This window comes from Bactrocera neohumeralis, chromosome 2 (genome assembly GCF_024586455.1).
Source record: "Bactrocera neohumeralis isolate Rockhampton chromosome 2, APGP_CSIRO_Bneo_wtdbg2-racon-allhic-juicebox.fasta_v2, whole genome shotgun sequence".
In the NCBI taxonomy this organism is placed as follows: Eukaryota; Metazoa; Arthropoda; class Insecta; order Diptera; family Tephritidae; genus Bactrocera; species Bactrocera neohumeralis.
Window position 1 is genome coordinate 73,739,197 of NC_065919.1, and position 25,534 is coordinate 73,764,730.

The 25,534-nt window shown below is 33.1% G+C and overlaps 1 protein-coding gene across 1 annotated transcript; it reads left to right on the forward strand.

The window, feature by feature from the left end:
• Window positions 1-29: 29 nt before the first annotated feature.
• LOC126751656 (zwittermicin A synthase ZmaJ) lies at window positions 30-25,494 on the forward strand. Its single transcript, XM_050462086.1, has 8 exons — window positions 30-345; window positions 21,754-22,887; window positions 22,976-23,143; window positions 23,204-23,975; window positions 24,044-24,134; window positions 24,210-24,385; window positions 24,566-24,749; window positions 24,849-25,494. The coding sequence occupies exons 2-8, from the start codon at window positions 21,762-21,764 to the stop codon at window positions 24,990-24,992; spliced, it is 2,661 nt and encodes an 886-aa protein (XP_050318043.1). The 5' UTR covers window positions 30-345; window positions 21,754-21,761; the 3' UTR covers window positions 24,993-25,494.
• Window positions 25,495-25,534: the final 40 nt, after the last annotated feature.

Here is a 25,534-nt window from a genome sequence, read left to right on the forward strand (position 1 = left end):
TGTCGCGCTGGACGCGTATAAAAGTTGACTCGCGTTCGATGTTCTGATTAGTATTTGTGCGCCGCTGACTTTGTAACGTTCGGAAAACTTTTGGAAAAACTCCAAGCTTGAACTTGTAACTATTTGGTGTGTTGGGCAAGTGTAAAAATTTCGCAAGAACAAACATAATTATTGAGTTTGAGTAATAAATAACTGCGTCGAGTTGTTGAAGTGTATTGTGAAAGTGAGCGAACCAAATAAGGAATAAACATACATCGCTGTAATAAAACAGGAAAACTTACAACAACAAGAGGAAATAACAGTTTTTTTAGTGAATCGGCAGTCAGTGGATTAAGCATTGTAAAAGTATGTAAATTTACAATTTTTTAAATAATTTTTTAATTTTAATTTTTTTTATGGATGTAGTGAAGACGGAAGTGTGAGAATTTTTTTTTAGTTTACAATGCATTTTATTTTCGTTCTCGAAAATTTTTAAAAATTTTACGCGTTAACTTTTTGTAAAAGGGTAAAAACTTCAGTCGTTGATGTAAAATTATGTGTTATACAATTACTTCTACCGTTGCCAATATGTGTGGTTTTTCAATTTATATCTAATTGTTTCAGTGTTATTGAGTTTTTTCATATTCTCTATTTATCCAATAAGTGACTTTTCGTGACATTAAACTGTTATTAATTTGATATCTTTTGAAACGAAATTGAGTGGATCTAATAATAACTTACATAAGGATAAAAAATTTCCACTATGAGAAGGTTTTTAAATAAAAAAAAAAATATTTAATTAATTTTTACATAAACCAATAAGCTGATATGAAAAAAGTAAACAAATTTTATGATTTATTAAACAATTTTATTGTGTTATCCTTTGATATTAATAAAAATATTCTGAAAACAGTATTTTTCGGAAAACGGTACCTATTTTTTAAATATATTTTCACATTCACTCACATAACTATATTTTTGAAACATTTTTCTAACGTTTTACTTTTACAAATACTTTAATCGCATAAATAAGTTTTTTAAAACGCCATCGAAAAACTTTAAAACTAAACCACTCAGACTACTGCGAATGGATTCTGACATTTGCTTTGAAATTCCCAAACATTATTTGTACCATTTTGCCAATAATAGCATCGAAAATATAAACAAAGACACTCAATAGAATTGAGTTTGGGATTAGGTAGTAACTAAATATTTCGTGAATCAAATAACACTTTCGTGAGAGATTTCTTTGGGAAGGGAAGAATTGTTTTGCCGAAAAGTGCACACTTTTTTATACAATGCCATAACTTCCAAATTAACATTTACCACCAACCACATTATTTTTCTAATTCCAGCATTTTATATATTTTTTTACTTACAAAGAATAAAAACAAAATAAATTATCTACAGAAACAATATTTTTTTTTTTCTTACAAGTACTGCGGATTTATTGCTATTACTAAAACTAATATACACTACCGCTCAATTGATGGGCGAGTGAGTTTTGAGTTGTTCTCTACTATCCTAATGCAAATATATAAAAAATAAATATATAAAAATTTACTACTATCTCGTTGTCAGAACAACAAAAATTTTCGAATTCGATCCATATATATTGTTCTAACTAATGAAATAGCTGCAGATGGATTCCGCCTTCTAGATGATATTAACCGAACAATTCTCCCTAGAAATTCACAGATTCGAATTTTAGTGACAGCCTCAGATGTAATTCATTCATGAATAGTCCCAGTTGTAGGAGTAAAGGCGGTTTGTTAGGAAGTTCGTTTGGTTTAATCGGCACCCCTGGCCGACCCAGATTTATATTTATTTTACAGGAGTGCGTGTTATGGAAGTTTTGTGAAAACCATTTTTAGCACACTTTAAAATAAATGAATATTTCCCAAATTTCCAGCATAAAATTTCATTAAGGCATTTTGTAGTGTTGTATATGTCATGTACTATTTTAATAAAAATATATTAAGAGGACTCACAACTTGTCATCGTAAAATCAGAAATGTTTACATTTGTTTCAAAAAATTATTGTTGGATTACAAACAAAAATGAGCTTACGCAATTAGAATTTTCAACGGTATGTTTTCGTTTTGTTATAATTATAACTTTATTAGATTAGATGAAACCCCTAGTTGCGTTTACATGTTTTTGCTTTATTTCCAAAAATGTATGAAATGAATATTAAAGTAATTGAAAAAAAAAAAAATATTTTATTTTATTTCAGTAACTGGTAAAGCATAAATTTGGCCATAAAAATGGTTCCATACATTTTTTGTTCTTCGTAATGCAAAAATTTAAAAATCCATGCTTATTTTTGGTATTTCTGTAGGTTAGTGTTCTTTGATTAAAACATATAATTTGGTTAATTTATCACTTTTAAATACCTTTTAAAGCTTATATACATTTCAAATAAATTGTTATCCGTTAATTTTCTAAAGGCCTAAAATGTAAATCAAAAGATTTAAAGTTTTGTTATTTTATTAAGTAAATTCATACTATCGTTTGGAATAAATAACTTTAACATTCGAATTTCAATTTTTTCTTATGCCTCTTTGAGTAATTAACTCATAATAAAAAAAATTTTCTCAACAGCTAAGTGATAATAATTATTTTATTTTATATACTTATGAAAGTAAATTTGAAATTAATTGAAAATCGCCAAATTACAAACATTCGAAACAATCCCATTTTATTAAAAAATTAATATTATGTAAACATTTTTTGATGAGTATTATTTTGACTTACTTATGGAAAAGCTACTATTGAAGATACATATATATATATAGTTAAAAATAATAAAATAAATAATTTTATAGTTTAATTTGAACCGGAAAGCAGCAATATTGCCTCTTTTCGACACTTAAAAAACAAACATAATACTGCTCAATAAAAAATATCTTGTTTTCGGATTTTTAATTTTTTTGAATATAATAATTGATTTTTTTAAAAGTAATTAATTATAATATAATAGTTTTTAGAAATTTCCTTCTTTGAAGTCATTAACTTTGAAATAAAAAATATTATATACATATATACGTAAAAAACAATAAGAACATAATACCGCTCAATAAAAAATACATATATACAAATATTTTTTTTATATAATTTCTACTTTTCTCTATAAGTTCGCTAAAATTAAAGGCATCAAAGTCATTGAAGAATTCTTTAATATTGCCAAAACAGCATGCACTAAATTAAAATTTGAATTTATACATAAAAAATTAAACATAAACATTGAATATAAATGCAAATTATAAAAAAAAACTATAAGTTCTATCCAACTTATGTATGTATGTATATAGTAAACTCCTGTGTTAACTGTGTTTGCTCGCCACAGCCAGTTTTACGCAAAACAACCAAACTTTTTTTTTTTTTTTTTGCAAATTTATGCCGACTTTGGCTTTGAGACTAAAACCATTAATTATTAGTATTAAAATAATATATTTTAAACATTTTTATTTTATGCATAAATTGTAAAGCATTTTTCTGATTAAAAAGCATATTTAATTGAGGCTATCTACAAGTAATTTTTTATGCATATATTTATGTGCTACAGCAAGTATTTGGAGAATTCCAAAAATGTGTTCTACTTTTACTTATCTATATTACATTTAAAAATTCGCTCAGTAGCAGCTGTAAATAAGCAATAAAGTAACTAAGCTGGTGGCAGTTCAACCTCCACTTGTCCGTTTTGAATCGATTAATAATGATTAAGAAAAAAACACATTTATTTTTAATATAATAGTGTTAAAAAGATATATTTACATATATTTAATTAAATAATTGCTGACAACATTTACAGTTTTCGGTATGAGCTACTCAACAACAAATGTATGTACGCCTGTAATTGCTTTTAAGCGTTCTGGGGCGTATACGCAACAATTTTTATGAAGAAACGAACTGTAAACACACAGCAATATTCTGTTGTAGCAAGCACACACACATGCAAAGCCAAGCCAGCATAGTATTTTACGAATTCCTTGCGTTATTACATATTTGAACTTTCTAATAACGACCACATTTTGATTGGATATATAATTACTTGAAAATGTTTTCGGTAAAGTTTTTAAATGTAATTGTATAAACATTATATGAACGTAAATATGTACATTCTGTTACGGGTTACTGCTTCTTAGCATACAGTTATGCTTAGTGGTACATTTGTTGTATTTTGTTTGCTTATAAAACTGATCTGGCGCTCAAGCTTTGTGGAGAGTTTGTTTAAGTCTGAGTCTAATCAACCGATTTTGGGCAATTACGGTAAAATAAGAGCAAACCTATTTATGTGGTACATAAGGTGTAATTTTTGCAGCCTTATTGCCATGAAAATTCATACGTACCAATTGTTTTTAAAAATTTTACCATTCTTTCATACAAAAATGGTGGTTCTAAAAATAGAAACGCAATCACTCATATTTAATATGTTGTTTGTAAAAACATATTACCTTAGCAAATGTACCCGTAAGAGTTGCTCATATTTATTAGCTCTTAAGTCACGTAGGTGCTGATACCAACAGATTTCTAAGTGATTACTATTACGAGTGGGGCTATCATAAGAGACCAGTAGCTGACTTTAAAAACGCTAAAATATGTACTTAATTGCATTCAGTGCGGATTTAAACCATTACTTTTCCAACGAACGGGCTTGGTTGCTCTGTTATAAGTATCAACAGTTAGTTACATATACATACATAAATATCTACCTGTGTTACTTAACCGAGTTGCGAGGATAAAAGACCAATGATTAAATGGGAATATTTATAGCCGAACTCTGCAACCATTGCAATAAAAAATTGGTCATAAAAGTTACAATTTAACTTTAGCATAATGTAATTTCAGCAAATTAAGTTTCTACTAACTGGGTTATAAAACCAAACTATTAGGTGGCACACCCAGTGTTTCTGCCAAAATTCATTGTATGGAGAACTATACCTGTATATATGTATGTAAGTACAGAATATACAGAAAACAATTTGTAGTGATCTGATCATTTGTCGCGTTTAAAGATAAACTAATTAAACTGGTTTGAACTGAGAATGGAATGGAAATATTAAAAAAAGTTTATATATAATTTTACACCAAGGGTGACCCTTAAAAACACTGGTTTTTGTCATGTAGGCCTATGTATGTAGAAAATATGCTTGTATCTTTATCATAAATATTCGCTATAATTGAAGAATGTATATAAATGTCTAATACTATCAAGGATACTAAAAACATAATTTTGAAAGCAAATTCTACTATTTTTGCCCCCGATCGTACATTAGATCGTATATTATTATATTTCACAACAATAATGTTGTGTACAGAACAAAAAAAATTTAGTGACTACATTCTTGTTTGTTAAAAAGGTAAACAACTTTCTACATACTTAATAAAGCAGATTTAAATGAAAAGTTAATGGTACGGTACTTCAAAGCATACTCTATTGGAACCATTCCGATTTTTTGTTTATGATTAGCTAAAAAATACAGCCTTTTGCACGGTCCAAAAGCATGTCGAACGAGTGCTTTGGCTCGTTGGCCGGTATGGCCGCCAGTATGCCGGTGCAAGCCATTTGAATGGCCTCAACGTCGGCATAACGCTTTCCTTCCATGGGCAAATGTATTTTTCCGAAAAGGACGAAATCGCACGGTGCAATATCAGGTGGGCACGGGGAGTGGTTAATAGTTAAAATGTGATTTTTGGTCAATTAACCGTCCTTCGTATGTTGGATTCTGAGCAATTTTTGGTCTTCAGTCAATTTGTGCGGAACAAACCATGCACACACCTTTCGTAAGCCCAAATGTTCGGTCAAAATGCGATAAATTGATGTTTTGGAGATGTTCAATTCCATTTCCAAGAATTTCAATGATGATTTCGGCTGATTTTTGATGAATTCACGCACAGTTTCGATGGAGTTTGCGGTGATCACGGATTTCGATTGGCCCACATGTTGATCGTCATTTATGTCCTCACGACCACTTTGAAAACGTTGAAACCACTCGTGCACTCTGCTATGGGATAGGCAATCATCGCGATAAACTTGTTTCATCAATTGAAACGTTTTGGTAAAAGTTTAACCAATTTTAAAACAAAATTTAATGTTGACTCTTTGTTCAAAGTTCATTTTCGCACCGCTAACACAAACATACTGGAACTTAAAACGCAATAACTTCACTTCCAATAGATGAAATTCTCACTGGACAATCGACAAAGATAACAGATTCTAACGCACCAGTCGACATATAGATGGCGCCACCAGGGAGCGCTAGATTCAAAAAGTCCTGTTTACTTTGGAACGCACCTTGTAGACAAAAGCCTTTAGAAATGGTAAAAAGTGACAAAAGATGATGGTGATATGAAACCCAATGGAAAAGGCCAAAAATTAAAGATAAAGTAATTTAGCCGATTTTATCGCCCGATATGTGGTCGGGAAGTGGTAGGTAGAAAAGTGGTTGAGTTTTATCAAAACACGGCTTAACTCGATTTTTGGCAAAACTACAAGTTAAATAACAAAGTTGCAAGTACGTATAATAAACGGATCTACAACATTAGTGTGAACAGTTCACATGACTTCAAAATGAAAAATTAAAAGAACCAAGTTTTTATTTTTTTATTTTACAATATATTTTCTTTCACGAAATTTGGTGTAAACGAACCCCTTTATGACCCGAACACATCTTCATTTTCAATTGAAAATTCTTAAGTCAAAAAAAACATTACACTTAAAAAACATCGGTGAGAATCTGCTTCATTCAAATTTCTAATTTCTGATGGTTTAAAAATTTATACTATATATACATATGTACATTCTAATGAAAGTTGTTTTTAATAATTGATCCACCTGTTATCGAACTAACAGCTGTAACTGCCTTCCACCTCCTGACTTCAGTTCCCAAGAATTTTAATTATTTTTCCTTTAATTTTTGTTATATTCTCTTCCTTTCCCAATGAGTTTCATCCAAATTTTTTGTTTTGGTTTCTAAAATTATAAACCCTGGTCTACATTACATAAATTTCCGAAAACATATTTCAAATTCCTTTTATTGAAAAAATAGTAAAAACTGAATTATTCTTTAAACATGGACAATTTATGATTAGCTTTTTGCTTATTTATTGAATAGCGGCATAAATAATTTAAGTGATATATACGTTTTTTTTTTTAAATACAGCAACAAGCTACACAAACAACGGCAGCAATAATCAAAAAGTCGAAATCAATTAGCTACAGCTTACCTTATTCGCACTTATTTGATTTACATCGCATTTGGTCATAAAATTGTAGTAACTTAATGATTTGATTGATTGGCAATATTTATGCTTTAATGAAGGTGAAAATTAAAATGTCAGCTTAACACCTTTCAGTACTGAAAGTGCCACATAACTGTAGTGAACAGTTTTATCGGCAGGCCAAAATAAAAATTATTACAGATTGCAACACTTTGCCAAGTAGAGGGGTTTCTACATACCAGCGCTTACATACATATGGCAGAAAAAATTCGATGTGATGGAAGCTTTGTTATGTCTAGAACTTGGCAAAAATCTGAAGGCATAAGCATGTGCGTATATGCAAATCTGGCGGATATTTCGTAGGCATTCTTAAGTTTTTTATATTTATTTGAAAATAGTTTAGTATAAATATTTTACACAGTTCATGCATTTTTCTACTCTAGCATAGTTGATTTTATTAAACAATCCATTTCACTATTTTGACATTTTCTAGTGAATGGTGGACCAAAAGTGAGCCTAAATCGAAAAAAAACAATTTTTCCGTAGGCTATCTTAGTTTTAAAAGAAGTGTGTGATAAATGGTAATAAGCGCCGACATGCTTATCTTGGCTTAGGAACCTTTTTTGAAGTTTATAATAAAAAATTTTATTAACTATGTGAAAATGTAGCTTTTTTCGTTAGTCCTTGTCAAATTTGATTAGATGGTATTTTCTAAAAAAAATCTATCACCATTAAATTTCGGCGTTTGAGACAATAATTTAGTGAAATTAATAAAAAACCTTATATATAAAGAATTAAATTGGTTATAAAACTTTTTGCAAACCCATTGAAACACCCTATAGACCCATATTAGAAATAATAAGCATGCATATACTTAGATATGTATGCGTGTACGCTTTCCCACCTATGCATCTGTGCATTAACACTTAATGACTTCACGTCATATGTACAACGCTTAAATCACCCCAACTTGATTGGCCGCTCACATCAGTGTCTATTAACATGTTCGCACTATTTCGGGGCGGCATAGATATCAATATGTAAATACAGGTATGTAGTTATGCACATGCATATGAATGCGTCGTAACATATGTAGTATTAAGTTTAGTGTACGGGTACGCCCAGTGCTGACATTTACCTATGAATATGCAATTTTATTTTTCTACCATTTTTTTTTGCTTGAAAACGCCATAACCGCGGCATTCTAACTGTTATTGCGACTGTTGTTGTTATTGTTACGATTATTATCTTTCAAATGTGTTTACAGCATAATTAAAAGTGCACTTGTATATGTGTATGTAGTTGTATTTTATGTGAATAAAGTTGCAAAGATTGATTTGTGTGAATGTGTGTATTTACAAAAAACAAGAACTAAAATGTCTAGAAGTGATCTGCAAATGGAAAGGAAGATAAATAGTTTCAGTTATTTTTAGATAATTGAATTTTTGTGTGAAGATTATAGGAATATAAGGACGTGTATGTATATATGTATATGTATGTATGAATATAGCAGAAAGTGTTGCAGTATTGTAGAAAGATATTTCGTTTTTTAATCTACTATTTTTATGGCAAAAAAGTAACTAGCAACTAGCGCTCAAAAGAACACTAGCTACACGCTAAAAGTATGTATTTGAAGATTACTTGAATGATTATATACATACATATATACTTAATTGCCTCTACATATGCATATACATATTGACAAATAAACAAATTTTATGATGTTTAAGTGAACAGTAAACCGAACAATTACTAAACAGATACATTTGCACTAACATTGTTAATGTATATGTAATCATATATGTGTTTATTTCTTTATTAAGAACCAAATTGTCCTTTCACAAAATCATTCTCAAGTCATACGTGACCTATTAGTCGAATTCTGTTCAACGAATAGCACTATTCTTACATATTCAAGGTTATGTTATTGTTTTCTGGCGTTGCTTTATTTAAACGTTTTTTTTTATAATTTACTTTCGAAATTAAAAATATCGATCACTGGCCGAAAAGTTCTAATTTGAGCTATATTCTGTTATTCAAAACTGTTATACACTGTAGCTAGTATTATTTTGTGTTATTGTTATCAATGTGTGGTTACTTTTGGAAAATTATCGAAATAATATTCTTTAAAAAGTTTTAATTGTGAATGTTAAAATAAATAATATATCGATTTAAAAATAATTTATTGCTGAGACTTTTTAAAAAATTTGTGAGCGAATTTTCCAGAATTTTTTTTGAGAAAACTTTTAAACTTATTGATACAAAAATGTGTACACATAATGTGATATCTTTTAACTGTATTTTAAGACTTAGTATTAATAAAAATATTTATTTGGAAAGGAACTAAAACTGATCTCCGGAAGCTTCTCTCAAAAAAGACATGTTGCGGTGACCACTTTATCTCTGAGCTGGATCCTTTGAAATTAAAAAACCATACAGATTTCGTTAAAGTTATGCATAGTCTAATAATTAAGTAATGGAAGAAATAAGAAAAGAAAATTTTTGAAGAAAATGGCAATTTCTCAAAAAAAGAATTCATTTTCGAACAAAATTATAAAAAAATATTTATCGGTGAGAAGAAATTTTCGATTATTTATTAAAAAAATATATTTAAGAAGCTCGTGTTAAAATTTGGGTTTAATCGGTTTGGCTGTTCTCGAGTAATGTTGGTCACCGGTTTTAAAACACCATTTTGAGAAAAACGCGTTTAAAGTTTGGAATACACTTCCAAGCGCTCTAAAACGCCTTTAAAATTTGGGTATAACTTCGAAAATATTCATCGGAACGATATGAAATTTACTGTGTGTATTACTTATTTTTTTGTTTTATATTTATAATAATAAATAAATAAACAAATATGTACCAATTTTGTCGACCCCTTTTGCCATTTTTCCGCTAGAGATATTATTCCATCAGTGTAAATCGAAATTTCCAGAACGGAAGCGAGCGGACCATTGTTGTGCTATACGAACTGATACAGCATTGTCTCCGTAAGCTTCACAAATTTCATTGGTGGCTTGCGTCGGATTTTTTTTTTTTTGTACAAAAATTTCAGAATATAACGAATTTCTTCATTATTTTCACTCAATTTTGAACGGAGTCAACTTAACCGAATTTTATTTTTTTGGTTTAATGAAGCTTAAAATCTCACCTCTTCATATGACACAATTTGATTGGTAGCACTAGAGATATACGAGTGCAACGACATCTATTGACAAAATACGAAAGAACTTTTTGTACTACATTAAGAAAATAAAATAAAAAAAGATTTATTGAAAATTCTAACTGTATATAACCCTGGTGTCAAGTATAAGCATTGCTAAACCATTCTTCCGACGGAATATTTGACGGCGGTCCCATTAAAATTCCACACCGACATGGGGTTCAGGCTTTCAATACTTCCTCTTCGTAGAAAAAAAAATCTGTATATTAAAAAATCAGTTAATTTTATGTAATTTTTAGAGAAAGCAATACAAATGAAACAGAGTCTGTAGTACAATTTCGATCTAATCACGTTGTTGCAGCAGTTGTGTACATATTACCAAAAACTGACTTAGAACCGTGAGTGTGAATAGTTTTCACTGGTGTGATAAAGAATTTTTTTATGAATAACGCTTCTCTATAATTCCAGTTTGCACTGTAAAAGTGTAAAATTGTTTTCTTAGAAAAAAAAAAAAACAATTTCAAAGATATATATACTTGTATATTTCATTTGTAAAGTACGCAGAATTTCTATAATTTATGTAAACAATATGACAATAGTTGGAATTTTCGAACTTCAATAATAAATTTGTACAACTATGACATTTTCGATTTTTACAACTATTATTTCAATGAATACCGACACACATTTGCCAGCGCAGCAACGCCACTCGTGTGCACGACTGCATTCGCTCATAACAAATTATGTTCGCTTAACCAAATTAAACATATCAAAACGTATTACATTTAAGCACAGCTGGATAAGTGAATTTGAATGACAATATTAGTTGTGCGTATGTGTGTGTGTGTGTAACGGCACAGCTGTTAGTCAACGAGAATAGCGCAACGCACAAACAACTACACAACAGCTTCGCTTGTAGGAAATATGAATTGTGTCGTGCAGCCTTTGAATGCTGGCAATTCGGAAGCACTTGTTTCTTCTTTTGTGTTGTCTTCTCCATTGTTTTGCCTTTTTATTGGTATGCACGTTGTTTGAGAGTTTTTTGTAGGTTGTTTTAAATGATGTGACCGTCAGTTTGTCAGCGTCATTATTATCGCTGTTTGCTTATGCCAGAACATGTGCGTTGAAATGCCGGGGCGTATGATGAACACCTTTTTCACAGATTTCCCAAGCTACTTAATTAACGGTTTTTAAAATGCGCATGGTAGTGACTAAAAGGGTGAACTGGACGAGGGTTGGGTATTTCGAATTTAGTACTACTTTTTCATTGTATTTAATTTTTAGTATTATTTTAGTATCCCGGTACATTTTTGCCAAATTGATATATGTAATTATACCATGAAAAGGGGGTTAGTTTGCAACGAACTTTGTAACACCCAGAAGTAAACGTCATATATTATATACATATATGTGATTCACTTTTATGTCTCTCTGTCTATCTGTATGTTTATGCGCAACATAGTCTGTCAGTTTTTGAGGCACTGATCTAATATTTTGCAAACGTACTTATCTGCGCAAGAAGATGATTATTTGTCGGAACCGCTGATATCAGACCACTATTGGCTATAGCTGCCATACAAACTGATCGATCAAAATCAAGCCCTTATATGGAAAACTTTTTTAATTTGGCAAGATATCTTCACGGTTTGGCATGAACTATTGTCCAAGATAATTCACTATAATCTCCGAAGTTATTGTTTAGATCGGCTACTATGGCATAGAACTGTCATACAAACTCAGCGATCGGAATCGAGATTAAAATCTTTTTCCTATATTATTATATTTATTAAGTAAGGTTATTTGACTTAAATGTTGGTTATATAAAGCAGCACGACTAGAAAGAACTAGCAAAGCGTTTTCTGTTCGATGCAAAGCGTTAGTCTGTTACGTTTTCACATTTAGTTATACATATAATGGTCATATGAAATGCACCTGTGAAAGGTATTACAGCTGCAACCGAAGATAGCGGCTTTTCTAATTTTTTTATATCTTGGTAATTTTTTTCTTTTTTCAAATGTAATTACCTTTTTTTTATAACTCTGATCAATCGATTTACAAGTTTTCTTGCTGTTTTCTAAAAAAATCTGCTAGACCTGTGTCAACCTACGACTAGTTAGGTGTCGTGATTAAGAATTTATCATTTGTTTATTACTCCATAGTAATTTTAAAAATCTATGCAACGTTCCAAGTATGTCGGAATTCAAATTTAAGTGCTGTAAATGATGTACTTGGCTTGATTGTGTAACCCTGCAAAGCTCGTATTCGTGCTGGCAGAATGTAATCATAAAACATTAGAGTTTAACATCCCACTGCTCAGCTGAGCACACAAGACACTAAAGTAATTATCGTCCATAACAGTGTTAATAAACCATTACCGATGTGTATAGTATGTAGCGAGTTATGCACTTAGGCAGAAAATTAAGTATGCATCAATGAAAATAGAAGCGTCAATAAAAACTGAAAAAAAAACAAAAAAAAAAATTTAGAAGCAAATGCATTTAAAGCAGAAATAATAAAAAGGCGCCATACGGCGCGCTGACCAATTGGTGAAAAATCAAATTGACCTTGAATTATGGTTACGGGCACGTAAAACCGCCATCTATAATTGTAAGAGCGTTAAAAATGTATGTGTGCATATGTGTTTGCGCTTATTTGTTTCACTCAGTACTTGGTGTATGCATAATTTAATAACAGACACGCTGTAACTACTGACAGCAAGAGCCGCTGGTTTTACGGTTGCAGCTCAACTCAATGACAAGATTTCACCTCATCATCAGAAGCAGTGAACAATGAACGGCGAACACCGCAGAATGCAATTTGTTGCCCTTTTTCAGTTTGCAGTTTTTTGTTTTTGTTTTTAATAACGTTACATTCAAGTTTAGCCACGAAATTCGAACGGCAGTTTCCACAAAAAAAAAAATTATATAATTACATAGAATACATACACAGTATGGATTCGTACATATAAATATATTTATATAGAATGCGTGTTAATAAGTGTGTTTACAGATAACTTGTGGATTAACAATTGCTTAGACGTTCATTAATAGTTAGCAGCAAAGCTTCAAAATTCGTAAAAGAATAAAAATTCAATTGTGCACACATACACATGTATGTAGTGTTACGCCATACTCCATTCATCGGAGTTCAACCGTTATGTAATGCACTTGAACGCTGCCAAGAATAATATTTTTATGGTTTGACGTAAAATTTGCGCAAACTCAACACTTTTATAATTATATGAACAGAATGTTATTTTAAGATACTTATATATATATGTATGTATACCAATGTATGTTATTACAGTACATTGAAGCTTGAAAACCCAGCGCTCTTGTGACGATCGTTGTGCACCAGTGTTAACTTCCTTTATATACGATTATGTATAATATATATTTATACGAGTATGCACATGTATGTATGCATGTATAACCCATAAATATTACACAGGGCTAACCAAAAGTACATTTAAATTTATAACGGTATCTGCATCGAGTCATGCAGTGGTAGCGGTGTTTCGTAATGCAAGTGCAGCCAATGAGAATTCAGTGTCGTGAGATTATTTACATATCCATACATTATTTAGAAGAATTCCAACCCACTACTACTTGGTAGTAATAGAGCCGCTGGTTTTCACACAGGGCATGCAGCGGCACATGAATGTGCATGCCAAAATGCAATGAACAGCATTGGCACGCATGCGCCTGAACTTATCGTTTAGCAATGGAAAATTTCACGCTTAAGACGCCGCTCACGTTCTTTTTTTTGTTTTTTGCTGATTTCCTATCTAAATGCCAATTTGTTAATTTATTTGGTAGGCACTGGTATCGCTTTTGTTTAGTGCTTTGGGTTTGTTGTAACAAACTCAACTTTATATACATATGTATACATATAAATATATAGGTATATTTTTGTATATGTGTATAACAACCACAAAATTCATACGTCCGACAAATGAGCAGCTTCGTGATAAAATAAGGACGAAAATTTCAGCTCGATATCTCAAAACTGAGAAAGCCCTAAGCCAAAATCACCACTTTCAAATCGTCCAAACCACTTGGTCACTCAACTAGAAAATGTTTGCAATAGACTTCCACCTAAATGCGGTGAATTTCAGTTTTAAGTAATCAATTTATAAGGTACAATGTTTGACATATTTGAGTGAAATAAAAGGTACTGTTGTTTGCACTTCAAATAAATGACATACATACATATGTACGTATACTGAAAAAGACATACAAAAGAAGTACCTTTGTGACGCATGTTCGGATTATTGGATCAATGGAACAATAATCGAGTTATGTCTCTTAGCAATCTGCACGAAAGATGCCTAGATGTCATATGTATCAAAGAATATATCAGTAATCAACCGAAACTTCTACGAAAATAGTAGTTGAAGTTTAAATATCATGCACTAATTTTAAATTAACTGTTTAATAAAGAAAGAACACAAGCTTTTTAATAGTGATCATTTGAAGTTGGACTCTGCGCAACTAATCTTCATCGAAGTAATATCAAAAATATTTTATAAAAAAAAAAATAAACCTATATATGTGTATGTATTTTTAGTACATAACACTCAGTTGCTCATACAACATATTTACCTAGTCGACAACTCAACACTCTTCTTCTTTTATTTCACTTCATTTTGGTCGAAATTGAACTCGCTTAAGTACCCCGCTTCTCGCCTCTTACCTCGTTTATAGGTATAACTTTTGAATTTTAAATTTGCTATCAACTCGCATATGTGTATGTATGAATGTAAGCTTAAGAACTTGGGCATATCAAATAAATTTTGTTTGCGCTATATCCGATATAGTTCAGTAGATACGCGCACCTACATAAATAAAGCACAAAACCACAGCGACCAGTCAGATTTTGACAATAATTAAGCAAGCGAATAAAATGTCTTTGTTCCCCGTGTCATTGTATATTTAAAGTAAACACATACACAGAAAAATAAATTTGTTGCTATATATGTACATATGTATAAATGACTTATAATTTTTAAAGCCCATTCTAAATTGCAAGCTTAAGCATAAGTATGGTAAGAAGGTCAGCGGCGTTGTCATAACAAACAATATTATAGATAACTACCTTTTATGCAAATAAAGAAAATAAAAAGGTATAAAATGTATATAATAAATACGCTTTTAATTGACCTTTGAAGTCGATCACAATCAAGTTAGGCCAAGAGGAAACCCAGCATTTATGCACAGATGTATATATGTTTATTAGAACCAGCATTTAAAATTCACATGCATGGATATATGGTATATATGTACATATACATACAAGTACATACGTACCTATGACCGTTAAGACATTTAGACATGCGCATATCGGACTATTTCAAATAAATCACAATTCGCTGGCACATTGTCTTTGTTGGCATATTCACACTTCATTGGAACTGGTATACTTTGTGCTAAGCTTTTATACTTATATATTTATCCCATTAAATAATATACTATGTCTAATGTTTATATGAAATATATAATAAGCGCCTGCATGTTGTCGTAATTATGCAGCTTAACGTTGGATTGCGAATTAACTTCCCCAACAATGAGATGATTGGTCTTTTCTAGCCGACAGCTGTGGAGCAATGAACTGAGACCGTGCGGAACGTGTGAAATTCCATAATTAAATAATAATAAAAACAGATATTCGTACATATGTATATATGTGCATATGAGTATATACCTATACAAATGTGGACATTGCTAAATGCTAAACGATTTTTATAGACGTAGCACTGTAGAATCGAAAATCTCAGCCGGCGCCATTAAATTTCATTTAAATAATAAAAACTGCTACTATCAGTCTCCTTTAGTTGGACAAGTAATTACATTTTAATTATAAAATAATTTACTAGACTCAAGGCCATTCGTTCATAGTTGATTGGCTTAAGAACTTTTAGTTTCAACAGAATTTTCAGTACACCCCGTACCGAATTATAAACCTTAGTATAAATACGGAGCTGTCAAGGATGCGTGCGTCAAACCCTTGTTATTTATATCATATATATTTATCGTTTATATATAAATATGTATGCAGTGGCGAACCTACGCTTAATGATTCCCTCAAAACGTCATAAAATCAAAGTGTTTGATGTACAATGTAACTATGGCAGCTGTCTATTAGCCTGATGGACAGGAAGTGAAGACTATACATTTTAATCGCATAAAATTTAAGTTAACTCAAGGCTGCACATCCGTTTAAACCATTAATTAAATAAATTAGAGTTGCATTGTTGTACGACTACTGACGCTAACTTAGTATTAAGCACATCTAGTTACCTATGCTTAAGCTTTGGAGTATGAATATTTGTAGTTGTAAGGAAATACTACATAAACCGAAGGTTGATGCCCAGCTTAGATATTCATGACAAAAGAAAAATTTATTAATTAACTATTCTACTCTGTAGCAACAGGTTGCAAGAGTATGAAAATAGTGCCGATTTAATTTAACCTATTGTTTAAGATATACTATACATTAGCTATATACTTACATATATGTATATACCCGTATATGTATGCCTAAGAACAATTTTCATGTCGAAAAGTTTCTGCTGATTTGATGTTTCCTGCCAATGGAACACGTCCGTTTGAAACAACAGTGTTCATAACTTTATATTTATTTTGAAGGCGTTTCGAAACACTTGGCAATAATTTATTTTACGCTCTCAACTACATATACGTGAAAAGAACTGATTTCAATCAATCGGACCTTTTTAGTGAACTCGGCCGAATTGGCAAAGCGACTGAGAAAAAGAGTTCAACGCAACGCTTTCATTCTCCAGTAGAGAAGAATTGACCATAGGACAGCTATAATGACGAAAACATGTGAAATAGAGGCAGACAGATGTTTTTCGCACGCTTCGCTCAACTTATAGTTTCCAGTCTTGTACATAATCGGCCTATTGAACGTACTATTCACAACCCCATCACCCATCTTGTGACCCAGCATTCTGTTTTGGATAATATTCGACCGAATAGACCATGTCCAGGGCGCAGTGAAGAAAATACAGCAGCTGTAGTTGAGCGTGTGCACGAAGACCGTGGAGAGTCGATTCGGCGCCGTTCGCATCAACTCGGACTAACGTATAGAACGACTTGCGCATTTTGCTTCCAGACCTTAAGAATTGAAATCGCTCGACTTTCAAAGCGAAATCGCTTCGCTCTTGAAAAATTCCAAGAAGATCCGACGTTTTCGAGACAAATTTTTCTCAGCGATGAGGCCCATTTATGACTCAATGTGTATGTAAACAAACAAAATTGCCGGATTTAGGACAAAGAGCAAACTGAAGAGATTCAAGAGCTGACATTTCATCCAGAAAAATTACGGTTTTGTGTGGTTTATAGCCCGGTGGAATCATCGATCCATATTTCTTATATAATTCAAGCTCATGATCTCGGCAACATTTAGTTTCAACAAGTTGGCGTCACTTTCCACACATCGCATAAATCACTGAATTTATTGAGAGAACACTTCGGTGAGCAGATAGTTTCACATTTTGGGCCGCTTTGGCCATCAAGATCGTGTAATATCACACCGTTAGACTATTTTCCTGTGGGAATATGTAAAGTCTAAAGCCTATGCGGACAATCCCGCTTCGATTAAAGCTTTGAAGGAAAGCATCACGCATGTCATTCGGCAGTTACCAATCGAAATTCTCGAACTAGTCATCGAAATTTGAAGTCCATGAATAGACCATGTGAGACGTAGCCGTGGCAAATATTTAAAAGAGATAATTTTCAAAAAATTAATGCCAAAGAATGTTCTTTCGAATGATAATAAACATCGAAATGGATCACCGTTTTTAACAGAATTTATTTTCTACTTTAATAACTCTATTTTCTCATTCAATATTATTAATATATTGCATTTAAAAATATAAACAATTAAGCAATGAATAAATTTATTCAACAAACGGCGATTATTATATTCAATATTTACTCTTTAACAGCTCCTTTAAAGTTAGTTTTTGTTTAAACCAAACAGTTATGAATAAACAATTATTAGATCTTTAATATCAGCTCACATCTCGCACTCATAATCGCAAGCATTAAAATGTATGTAGGCTTTTATATAATTATTCAATATAAAATTGTTTATATTAACTTATTGCATTTTTTATAAAGCTTGTGAAAGTTGATTTGCTTCGTTGATTGCTTCCGACATATTCATATAGAGATTAAACGGCAATTATATGTTTTATTATCAAAATAGCCAAAAGTTGTTAGTGCGCATGCCTATGCCACATTTCTAAATTTTCATATCAATCATATTCATTAAAAGTAATCTAGAATTTAAGAGGATTATAATTAACTTAATAAATTGTAATATTATATATATTAAAGGTTAGACTATTGAAATTATTAGAATACTAGTTTTGATGACCTTTATTTTAAATTTTGATCAAATGCATTTACTGTTATATATATGTATATATATATATATGTTATATATATAACCTATATATCTACGTGCTCGTATATTTGCTCTGTAATAACTAACTTACGCATATTATTATTTTTTTATATTTTATTTTTTGAACTTCAAGGTTACCTCAATTTAGTATGCGTACTAATAAAAATACAAAAATTTGATTACCGCTTACAAATATAAATATATATAAATATATAATAATAACCAGCTTACAAAAAACATTCGACGAAGGTTATTTGCATTTAGTTCCTGCCATTAGATTGACTCTTAATAAAACTATACTTTACACCACCAATATTAATATGTAGATTTATGCACTCAAAGTAGAAAGCGTCTCGTTTATTTTGCCTTCTCCTTCATTTTTTGCGGAATGAATCTCATAATAATAATCAACATGATCACAACCTTGACGGTAGTCCTTCTAACCATTCTAAGTTATGTCAATTATGAAAGTCTTGTGGTTTCAAGCTTATTAGAAATTCTTAAAACAAAAACACACAAGTACAACATTAATATATTAAGAGCACTAAGTAATATTATGCATATGTATGTACGAACATGCAATATGCATATCAATCGAGTTGAATAATAAACATGTTTATGGTCGAAATGTTTGTCGCGAGCGAACACATAAAAATAAATTTGTAGTTATAGTTATAGATATAGCTGTAAATAGTTTATATACATGTATATATGTATGGATATTAAATAACTTAGCATATGTTAAAAATTGATTCCATAATCTTTTAATTGTCTCCTTTCGATATATACAAATTAGAAAAGTCTGACAACTCATTAACTATATCTTGATTAACAAGCCAGCCACTTTTATTACATGTAATTCTAATGCATGCACACATACATATATGCATACACCTGTGTGCATACCCACTACTTCACCTACTCACAGCGTGTACTTACAGGCACTATGTATGTCAATATACTCTCATACTATACATATCGTAATTGCTACTAACTACATTTAGTTGAGACATATGTTCGAATAAAATATTTTACTATAAATTATTTGTTGAATATATTAAATGAAATAAAATAAAACAACTACTTATGCGTTAGTTAAGCTTTTTATCACGTTTGTGTTTAGTGACAGCCAACGAGACTCCAAGTATGGTGTTGCATCAGATTCGCATTCGTCCTACCAGTCGTATACGCAACATTTTTTAATATTCAAAGCGACAACTTCGTAGTATGCATATGCATATGTATGGTAGATATGTATTCATATACCTGTACAAGTACATATCTGAGCATTCTTATATAATATCTTTAATATTTAATAAGTGCTATTTAATTAGTACTTGTAAAACCAAGAAATATTGCATTAGTAATAATGCTCTGCTAATGACTGTATTATGGCATTTATTGCTTCAATATTTATAGTATTCTTGTTTCCGCTTGTTATGGTAAGATTTCTGCGCAGATTTGAAAAAAAATATAAAATAACTACTTTTTCAATAAAAAGTGTTGATGCCCTTTCGTCAGAGAGCTGGGGATTTGGAAATTCATGTGATGGAGAGGATGGCATAATAGACACTAGGTTGCGGTGGAAACCTCATATAATTTCTATTATTTTCTATTCTTTTCGCAACGTGGCGGCAATTGGAAATTTTAAGTGAAGCCGGGCCTTTCCTCGTCAAGTGCCTACTTAGTCCAAAGCAGCACCTGGTGGCAAGAGTTATTCTGCGTTGGATTTCGAGACTGACATTGTTGTTGCTGTTAATGGTAGTTCCAAGATAGATAAAATGATCTACAACTTAGAAGTTATGACTGTCAACAGTGACGTGACAGCCAAGTCGCGAGTGCGACGACTGCTTGTTTGATGACAAGAGATATTTCATCTTGCCCTCGATCACCACCAGACCCATTTGCAGAACTAACGGCGTGGTTGTTAAGGCCAATGATATCAATATCATGTACACTCTTATAGAAGATTGCACCTTCTCGGTTTAGTTCTGCAGCTCGAATTATTTTCTCCAAAAGTAGGTTGAAGAGGTCACACGAGAAGGAGTCGTCTTGTCTGAAACCTCTTTTGGTATAGCACGGCTCGGAGAGGTCCTTCCCGATCCCGACGGAGCTTTTGATGTTGCTCAACGGAGCTTACAGCCGTATTAGTTTTGCGGGGATACCAAATTTAAACATCGCGGCATAAAGGCAGCTCCTCTTCGTGCTGTCAAAGGCAGCTTTGAAATCGACAAAGAGGTGATGAGTGTCGATTCTCTTTTCACGAGCCTTTTTCAAGATTTAGCACATCGTGAATATCTGGTCAGTTGTTGATTTGCCAGGTCAAAAGCCACACTGATAAGGACCAATCAGATTGTTGACGGTGGGCTTTAATCTTTCACACAATACGCTCGATAGAACCTTATACGCGATGTTGAGGAGGCTTATCCCACGGTAGTTGGCGTAGATTGTGGGCTCTCCCTTTTTGTGGATTGGGCAGAGCACACTTAAATTTCAATCGTTGGGCATGCTTTCATCCGACCATATTCTACAAAGAAGCTGATGTATGCTCCTTATCAGTTCTTCGCCGACCTGTGTGAATAGCTCGGTCGGCAATCCATCAGCCCCCGCCGCTTTGTTGTTCTTCCGACGGGTAGTTGCTATTCGAACTTCTTCTTGGTCGGGCAATGGAACGTCTGCTCCATCGCCATCGATTAGGGAATCGCATTCGCTTTCTCCTGGCGTTATACTTTCACCATTCAGCAGGTTGCAGAAGTGTTCTTTCCATAATTTTAGTATGCTCTGGGCATCAGTCACTAAATCACCTCTGGAGCTTCTACAAGAGTATGCTCCCGTTTTGAAATCTTATGTACTACTAACATCTTAATTAATTTCTAAGTATTTAAAAGTATGAGAAATTTTAGGTTATGAACAAAAACATTAATTTATTTCTTTTCTACTTCAAATATTTGTAGTCTTTATAATGGGATCCATACCGAAATTGTCAATTGTGAAAGGCCAGCAACAGGACATTACACCGCGTCCATTGCATCGCATTTTCGAAGCCAATCTGCTGCATCACTCACACAAGAACGCACTAATAACACACAACAATGGGGACTCCATTGCCTCCGAGTCCACACAATGCACCTACAAGCAGTTAAATCAGCGCGCTAACCAATGTGCACGTCTGCTAGTAGCTGATATAAAACGTAATTGCCTGCAGCCTAACACCGATGGTGATTACATTGTGGCGGTATGCATGGAGCCGTCCGATGTGCTTGTCAATACACTGCTCTCGATTTGGAAAGCCGGTGCTTCTTATCTACCAATAGATCCAACCTTTCCGAACAATCGCATACAACACATATTGCAGGAATCACGTCCCGTTATAGTGCTATGCGATGACAATATCGACCGTCAACGCTTTAACGGTACACCGACCATCAGCAGCTCTGAGCTTTTCCATCGTTCGGCCGAATTGAGTAACGCTAATTTAATGCCGGCCGAAATGCTAGCCGACGGTACTAATAATTTGGCAATTGTGCTTTACACATCGGGCAGCACTGGCGTACCCAAGGGTGTGCGTCTACCACACGAGATAATCTTGAACCGTTTGCAATGGCAATGGCATACATTTCCCTATGCGCCTACTGAGTCCGTGAGCGTTTTCAAGACCGCACTCACCTTTGTTGATTCGGTGTCGGAATTGTGGGGACCGCTGATGTGTGGTCTTTCTATTTTGGTTGTGCCAAAGTCGATAACTAAAGATCCGGAGCGTTTGGTGGATTTGCTGGAGAAATACAAAATACGTCGTTTAGTTTTGGTGCCGACACTTTTACGTTCGATTTTGATGTTTTTGAAGTTGAATGATGGCAATACTAAATGTCAAATGTTGCAGCGCGATCGTCTACTGTATAATTTGAAGATTTGGGTTTGTTCCGGTGAACCATTACCAGTAACTTTGGCTGCGAGTTTCTTCGACTATTTTTCCGAAGGCATACATACGCTTTACAATTTTTATGGATCCACCGAAGTGATGGGCGATGTCACTTATTTTGCTTGTGAAAGCAAAAAGCAATTAAGCTACTTCGATCATGTGCCGATTGGTAAGTGAATTTTCTCACCGAGCTCTAATAATGATATTTAAAAAGCACTTCTAATGACTCATTTATGTATGTAATTATATCTTCACAGGTATTCCACTTTCAAACACTGTGATATATTTACTTGACGGCGATTTCCGACCAGTCAAACAAGGAGAAATTGGTGAAATTTTCGTTTCGGGTCTAAATCTAGCCGAAGGTTATGTAAACGGTAGAGATCCAGAAAAGTTCGTGGAAAACCCCTTGGCTGTGGAATTTAGTAAGTCCAACGTAACTCAAACACGCATAAAAAATACCAATATATCTTTTCTTTACGCAGAATACTCACGCCTCTATCGCACCGGTGATTACGGCTCTTTGCGTGACGGCAATGTAATGTACGAAGGACGCACTGACTCGCAAATAAAAATTCGTGGTCATCGTGTTGATCTTGCCGAAGTTGAGAAGAACGTTTCAGAATTACCATTCGTCGATAAAGCGATCGTATTGTGCTATCATGCTGGCAAAATTGATCAGGCAATTCTGGCTTTCGTAAAATTACGCGACGATTCACCACTACTGAGCGAAATGCAAATTGAAGCGAAATTGAGGGACAAACTTGCTGAGTATATGACTCCACAAGTGGTTCTAATCGACAAGGTGCCCTACCTTGTTAACGGTAAAGTAGATCGGCAGGCACTACTAAAAACTTACGAGACGGCAAATAATAACGAAGGTGACTCCAGCATTGTACTGGACTACGACTATACGCACGTGCCCGAAGATGTCCAGCATATAGCCAGGGATCTTTTTGAGACTGTGGGTGGTGTGATTGGCCGCTCAACACGCACTACTCTATCGCTGCGCAGCAACTTTTATGAGTTGGGCGGAAACTCATTGAATTCCATTTATACAGTTACGTTGCTGCGTGAGAAGGGCTACAATGTTGGCATATCCGAGTTTATTGCGGCTAAAGATTTGGGTGAAATATTGGAGAAAATGGCACATAACCGCAATTCGAATGCAATGATCGAGGACTGGTCGAATGCTGCACCACATCTCAACATGATCGCTGAACCGCTTAGCCATGCGCATAAGCAGGATGTAGTTGAGTAAGTAATGCGAAATTGTTGGTCAAGATCGAGTGTGCTTAAATGCTTTTGTCTATTATTTTACATAGAATCATCGTCGACAGCTTCTATGGTAAGGCGGATCTAGAGCAATGGCTAAAACCTGACATTTTTCCAAACGATTACAGTGATCTAATCAATGTAAGACTTTCAGCGGCCTTCATTGGCCGCTTCTTCACTTCGTTAAGATTGTTTAATAATTTATCTATTTAATAGGATATATGGGACGCATTGGTGGAAAAGAACCTAAGTTTGGTGGTGCGTGATAAGCGCACGGATCGTATCATTGGTACTGCGTTGAATTTTGACGCACGCGCTGAGCCAGAAGTTGAGGTTAAATCGAAATTGATTATTGTTTTCGAGTTTTTGGAATTCGTTGAAGGTCCTATACGGTAAGTGCTATGCGGTAATGGGTAAACCAATATGAAAGCGCAGTAAAAATCAGCTGATCTTTTTAGAAAAAATAATAATTTTCACTCCTTACTTTTGAAATTCTAAAATTCGTAAATGTTGATATTGATGTTCGATTTTTTATAAATATATTTTGAAAAATTTAATTTTTCGAAACAAAGGGACAATCAACTGCCGAAAGGACTCAACCAAATACTGCACTCATTCATGATGGGCACCAGCTCCGATTTAAATCCACAAGAGAATATTGCCTGCATGCATTTCATGGAAAATGAGGTGCTGCGCGTTGCTAGAGAGAAGCACTTCGCTGGCATCTTAACAACCAATACGAGTCCCTTAACGCAGGTAAGTTAAGTTAGTTAATAGAAACCTTCCTTGTTTTCAGTACAATTCCAAGATAAGTTACATTAACGGTCTGCATTTCTTTCTTCTTCACTCCTTCAGCAATTGGGCAACGATGTCTATCAGTATAAAACATTGCTGGACTACCAGGTCAATCAATATGTGTACAACGATGGCACTGTACCCTTTGGCAAAGCGCCCGATTCGCAACGTGCCATTGTCCATTGGCGCGAGGTGACCGACTGAGGTGTGGCGTAGCGCATCATCGTCACCATATTAATACATTTTGTTAGTGATTTCGCAAATTTTCCATAATTTCTTGATTTGAATCATCAGTATTTAAGCTGCGACGTTCTATCATACGACTAATTGCGTTAAAACCGAGCTTCGTGTAGCTGTTAATTTCGAGTATTGGTAGCTCCGTAACGCACACTGGAAGTCACCTTTTGCTCTCTCACCTCATTCGTTGATATGGAAATCGAGTTCAGCAATTAAGCAATTGAATATCAGTGCGCGTTTTCATAATTTTACATAGTATTATTTTATTTGTTACATAAATATTTTATTTTATACACACATACCATTATTATAGTTGGCAACTCTCAAGGAGTAGAGTTTTCATTTTGCATGTACCTGTTGAATAAAAAACAAATCATCCATATTTATGTATTTAAGGCTATTATATAATTATCTAAATTAAAAACAAAAGTTTAATAAAGAAAACCGTAGGAAAGTGTTGTCTTTTTTATTTGATTGTATTAATAATTATTCTTTATACAAATGAGGAA

Coding starts and splice junctions, on each gene's coding strand:
- LOC126751656 (XM_050462086.1), top strand. CDS start 21,762: ATGGGATCCATACCGAAATTGTCAATTGTGAAAGGCCAGCAACAGGAC. Junction 23,976..24,043: donor CATAAGCAGGATGTAGTTGA/GTAAGTAATGCG, acceptor TATTTTACATAG/AATCATCGTCGACAGCTTCT. Junction 24,386..24,565: donor TTCGTTGAAGGTCCTATACG/GTAAGTGCTATG, acceptor TTCGAAACAAAG/GGACAATCAACTGCCGAAAG.